Here is a 5687-nt window from a genome sequence, read left to right as displayed (position 1 = left end):
TCCTTTTAGTTCTCAGTTTATTTGATATTGACAAAAGTTAGTCAGTTTTGTCTGTTCTTCTGTAAAACAAACTAAGATTTATTTTTAGAATTAATATTTTGTTTCTAAGTGGAATTGACAATTTAGTCTGTTTCGTTTGTTCTATTTTGAAACTTAAATGCTTTAGCCGCTGTCTATTGTGTAGTTTGCAATATTTGCCTTTATTTATCTGAAAAAGTCTCATGTTCCTTAAGTACATCTACCCTGTTGAACTTATTATGGGAAATAAATATTTAAAAACAAGCTGATGATTATTTCACATTTTACTTGTGAGCAACGGCACATTTAAATCTTACAAATATAGTTATTTGGCTTATATCGTGATAGATATTGTTATCGCCTGAAATGAAAAAAACATATCGTGATATGAAAAAATCTCATATCGCCCAGCTCTAGCCACAAGTATAACTCGGTTACTTTCCATCAGTGACCTGTACAGTGACTTGAATGATGTCTGTGAGGTCTAATACTTGCCAATTTCACCTGCAAATAACTAATCCAAGCTGATATGTCGGGTCACTTCTATCTACATTCACTGGATACCTGAGTAGCTACACTTACCGCTTTCAGAAGTGCACAGTCTGGCGACTGGAGGCCGTTTAAGTGCACAGAAAACCAGTCAGAGGTGATCCGAGCTTTATGACACAGTGCTCTATCCTGCTGTCCATGCCACATTCAAAGTCAGTTAAACTACCTTTCTTCTCCATTTTCTTCTCCAGGTCTTGACCATGCCCAAACATTGAATTGGTATAATGTAACTGGCCAGTTAGATATTTGAGTGTGATCTTAAAAAACCCCCAAAAGGCCTCCAGTGAGGTTTTATCATTAAATAAATTATTTGGGGATTTGGCCATATATTTAATTTTCTATGAATAGGTTTTATTTGCAACAAATCAGACAGGGCACTGCCTCATAGCAAGAAGGTCCTGAGTTTGATTCCTCCACCTCACCAGGGCCTTTCTGTGTGGAGTTTGCATGTTCTCCTCCCCGGGTACTCCAGCTTCCTCCCACAGTCCAAACACATGTGGTTGGTGGGGTTAGGTTAATTGGCGGATCTAAATTTCCCATAAGCGTGAATGTGAGTGCAAATGATTGTCTGTCTCTGTGTTAGCCCTGTGCCAGGCTGCCGGCCTGTCCAGGGTGTATCCTGCCTCTCGCACCTATGGCCGCTGGGATAGGCTCCAACCTCCTGCGACACTGACAAGGATAATGTAAGACAATTGATGGTTGGACAGACACCATTATTGATGCTGTACAGTATGGTATACATTTATTTTCAGTAAGTCAGATTAATTTACTTTCTGGTACTGAACATGCCACAATCCAGTAAGCTGAGCACTAGCGTAGTACGTTTTATATGGCTACTTTAGACAGCCAGTGACCTCTAGAGGAATTAGGTGATTCCTACACTCCCATTTTTAAAAAGCTTTCTGAGAACAGAAAGTTGAAGAAACAACATAATATTCTAAATAGCACTTTTGAAACCCATTTTACAGCCATATAGACAAACTAATCACTCTGGCTGACAAACTGATGATTTTTAACAGAAAATACTTGGCTTTGTTGACTAATACAGAAGGTCATAAGCTTTTGCAGGTCAGTCCTTTATGCAGAAGTCTGAAAGTCTGATACTAAACAGCAAATGAAGAAATATTTTACTCAATTAGTCTCAAAACACACAAACATATTTTTACATGTACGCTTACGTGGTATCTCAAACTAAACGGACCACAGATCATTTTTAAAAATGATTTAAAATTGTAGTTTAACCTTGACAGTGACAGCAACATTATAGAAGAGGAAAAGAAATAATTTATATACCTGCAATTAAAATGCATCTGTCAATATGAGGGCTTTAATAATACGTCAAGTAATCCGCAATTAGAATGTTTTTCCACTTTTACAAATCTGATTTTTTGACTTAAAGAAGCAAAATGATGCACAAACAGCTCCAAACATTGCAACAATCAGAAGAGCAAATGTGACATTAAGTCCGGTCTCAGCATTGCGGACTGAGAGCTCCATACCAAGGAACCTCACAGTGGCATTGTTGTCAGTGATTGGTGGTGCTGTTTCTGCAGAAAAGACACAGAAACCAAAGTTTTCGTATTATTTTTTAACATTTGCAGGCAGTAACTGTAAATCAAAGCCCTATTTTACCTGTTGTTAGAATTCCTCCACAGAAATTGCATTAAGGTTTAAATTTATTTGGTGTGGTGTGGCAGGTTTGACTACAGCTACAGTTGCTAGCACTCTGCTAGCAACTGAACTGGACCCCTGAATTTTGTTCTCAGTATTCTGAGCATTTTTAATGCTATTATTTACAACAAGGTTTCTTGCATGTCTATACACCTCTAAGTAGCAGGTGTCTGTGAGCTGGTAAGAAAGACACTAACAAAATGAAAACATTAGCTTTCACTATGTCAGAGCATTATTTTTGCACCGTGTCTAATTATCATGCTAATTTTAGCTATTTGTTAGTAAGCTAGTGCTGTTAACTAACACACTTGCAAACATCTTACATCTGTCTAAATGATCTGCATTCATACAATACACAAGCTCATCTCTGCTATAATGCTTAAGCTCAACTTACAAAATGCTTGCATGCAGGAATAGATATTTAGGACCCCCTCAGTATCCCTGTTCCTTCTGATCATGGAACTGCATATCGTATTGCAGCTGTCCAGTTTAGGTGTCCTAAAAGGCTTGCTTTTGCACTGTGGAAGCACCTTGTTAGGTGGGAATTCCACTTCTCTTAACTTTAATGCATTTTGCAGTTTTTAGCAATGTAACTGTGACAATGGAGAGCCAACCTGGCTGGTTAGCATTAGCTGAAAACTTCCCACACAAATATATTGTGTTCTGACTTTAAAGTACCAAGTTGGTAATAGCCATAATGCTGAACTGATACAACTAAACATAGACTTTAAATATTTATGTTTACAGTAGGGTGGCCACGTACTTATCTTTTACGTACTATTTACAATCCATGGTGTCAATTTACCTTCCACAGGATTCAAGCACTCGTGTCCTGACGCAGGGTGAGGGAATCCATTGCAGGTTATGATTTTAGAGTAGTCGGAAACAGATTTCTTAGCTACTCGAGAAATATTAGGGTCTGAATGATTCACGTAAAAAAACCCAAATCTCTCTGAAAAGCCTTTAGCCCACTCAAAGTTGTCCATCAGTGACCAAGCTGTGTAGCCACGGATGTCTACACCATCTAGTAAGTAAGCTGGGAAGAGAAAAGAGATAAGTTAACTTTTTTGCACTTAAAATCTAGTTTCTTAATGTTTCCACAAAAGAAAGAAGAAAAAACAGCCACATTTTATCTGAGACATATTTATAGCCTTCTTCTCTAACTGTGCTGGTCCTAAATAGATTTCAAGATAAATTTTTCATACCTTTTAACGCCTGGTTGATGTATTTTTCGTAGTAGTGGCTCCTGTGAGTATCATTTAGATCAACAGTGCCCCGCTCTGAGATGCCATTCTCGGTGATAATAATTGGTGGATTTCCATATTCCTCCTTGATAAAATTAAGTATTCTGCGGAATCCAAATGGTGTGACTTTCAGCCAGCCTGAACCTGAATCCAGCCAGGTGAGATCAACAGTTGACCCTGCACCCCTGTGAAGATCAAAAAGGTTAGATTTTTGAGTTTGAGTAAAACAATGAAATAAATTTCACATTTCAGTAAACGGCCACAGCAGAGAACAAAGTCAGCTGTGCTAAATCTGTTGGTTTCTTTTATTAGAAGAAAAATGAAAGATTACTCTATTAATATTTATCTAACGTTTGCTTACTTGTCTCCATCATAGTGCTGAAGGTTCTTATAGTCCACAGGGAATGTTAGGACAGTGGTGTAATAGTTGAACCCAAAATAATCATAAGTGCCTTTAATTCTTTTAACCTCCTCCGGAGTGAACTCAGGCAGCCTGGAAAATGGAAGTGAAACCAACAGGTTATGTGGTTGTTGAAAAAAGGACCAAACAACAAAAAAAGTGAAAATGTCCTGCTGCTTTTAAAGGTAACTTTGTAGCAAATATTTATTTTCCTTTTGGGGCCTAAATGTCGTTTTTTGAATACCTAGATTCTGACAGACCAGCAGCAAGGCTTCGCTCACGAATGACTGTCTTCATTATGTCATTGTAGTCGCCATTATATACAGGATGGGCAAACCAGCCAATGTAGAACTGCACAAAAAGACACACAAAAGACACTTGAAATAACCACTATGACATATTGCTTTAAAATATAAGAAGAACTGGTGTACCTGAATGGCGCGTATTGCAGCATCATAGTCCTCTTGCTTATAAGGATTTCTGGGTTCAGACCAGTCAGAGTTAATTGTGATGGAGATAATTCCATTCTGTTTGGCCCTGTACTTGTCATTGTAAATATGCCAGGCCTCAGCATGAGCTTTAAGCAGGTTGTGACCAACAATGTAGGGCAGAGTACCTGGTCGGAAACTGATCCCTGGAGACAAACAGACACATTTGCAGCCTCTTTATATTTTTTGTTGTTGAGGGTTTGGTCAAGGATTTTGTTTTGAACAATTTTGGTGTCCTTATATACAGTTTTGGATGTTCAGTAACAGTACTATTCCTATTTGTTAAATAAAGCAGACAACCAGGAATACTAAAGCATAAAGCTCACCTGGGGCACCTACTCCATAACCATGTCCTATCATGGCTACATTGTAGGGTTCGTTAATAGTTATCCAAAATTTCACTTTGTGGCCAAGTCTGTCAAAGATGAAGTCAGCATAATCTCTGAATTTGGTAACAATAGTGTCATTTTCCCATCCCCCAATATCCTGCAGGGCTTGTGGAAGGTCCCAGTGGTACAGAGTGACCTGAAAGCAAAGGGAAAGGGTTTACTGACGTTATTGAATTTACCAATTCTAGTACAGTTCTTTTAGCTGTAATTATACATACATGAGGCTGAATGTTTGCAGCAATCAGTGCATCCACCAGTCTGTGGTAGTAATTGAGTCCAGCCTCATTAATGTAGTTGGTGGTACCATCAGGAAGGACCCTTGACCATGATATGGAGAATCGATAATGGGTCACCTTGAGTTGCTTTAATATGGCAACATCCTCTTCTACTTTATTGTAACTGTCACAAGCTATGTCCCCATTGTCATCATTGGAGATTCGGAGATGAGTGTGAGCAAACTTGTCCCAAATACTGAGACCTTTGCCATCAGCTCTCCACCCCCCTTCAATCTGAAAGGAATAAGTATAAAACAGTAATTTGAAACGAATGAAAATAGAGTAAGCATTGCAATATATATGCAGTGGCCTTATCTAGGGTACCTGGTATGATGCTGTGGCAGTACTCCAAATGAAATCATCTCGAAAATGTCCATAAAGTACCTTCTCATCATCTGGCAATGGGAAACCATTATCCTTTATGATGTTATAATAGAAATGAGCTGAGTACTTGGGTGTTCTTGACCGATTTGGGCTACTGAAGTCCACGTGGTGCAGGCCAAATCCAACATTGTACCCATTTAGCCACTCAAAAGAATCCATTAGAGAGGTTGCAGTGTATCCTTTCACAGTCACACCATCAACTTTATAGGCTGTAATGTAAACAAGCGCACAAAAAAATTAGGTACATTAAAAATACTTATAATGATCAT

General features: G+C 38.4%; 1 protein-coding gene across 1 annotated transcript in view; it reads right to left on the bottom strand.

Annotated features, from left to right (window-relative positions):
- Nucleotides 1–1146: 1146 nt before the first annotated feature.
- The window catches only part of LOC102208582 (lactase-phlorizin hydrolase-like), a 29168-nt gene continuing 24627 nt past the window's right edge, over nt 1147–5687 (bottom strand). Inside the window, exons 9-18 of the mRNA XM_005751135.2 lie at nt 5359–5627; nt 4978–5268; nt 4697–4895; nt 4314–4516; nt 4127–4233; nt 3844–3975; nt 3444–3667; nt 3044–3274; nt 1987–2114; nt 1147–1236 (exon numbers count right to left, since the gene is read on the bottom strand). Of these exons, the coding sequence (XP_005751192.2) occupies nt 1147–1236; nt 1987–2114; nt 3044–3274; nt 3444–3667; nt 3844–3975; nt 4127–4233; nt 4314–4516; nt 4697–4895; nt 4978–5268; nt 5359–5627 (1874 nt within the window). The remainder of the gene's footprint in view (nt 1237–1986; nt 2115–3043; nt 3275–3443; nt 3668–3843; nt 3976–4126; nt 4234–4313; nt 4517–4696; nt 4896–4977; nt 5269–5358; nt 5628–5687) is intronic.

Source organism: Pundamilia nyererei, unplaced genomic scaffold (genome assembly GCF_000239375.1).
Source record: "Pundamilia nyererei isolate P.nyererei 1_Seehausen unplaced genomic scaffold, PunNye1.0 scaffold00300, whole genome shotgun sequence".
Lineage (NCBI taxonomy): Eukaryota > Metazoa > Chordata > Actinopteri > Cichliformes > Cichlidae > Pundamilia > Pundamilia nyererei.
This window is presented reverse-complemented; position numbering and strand designations above follow the sequence as displayed.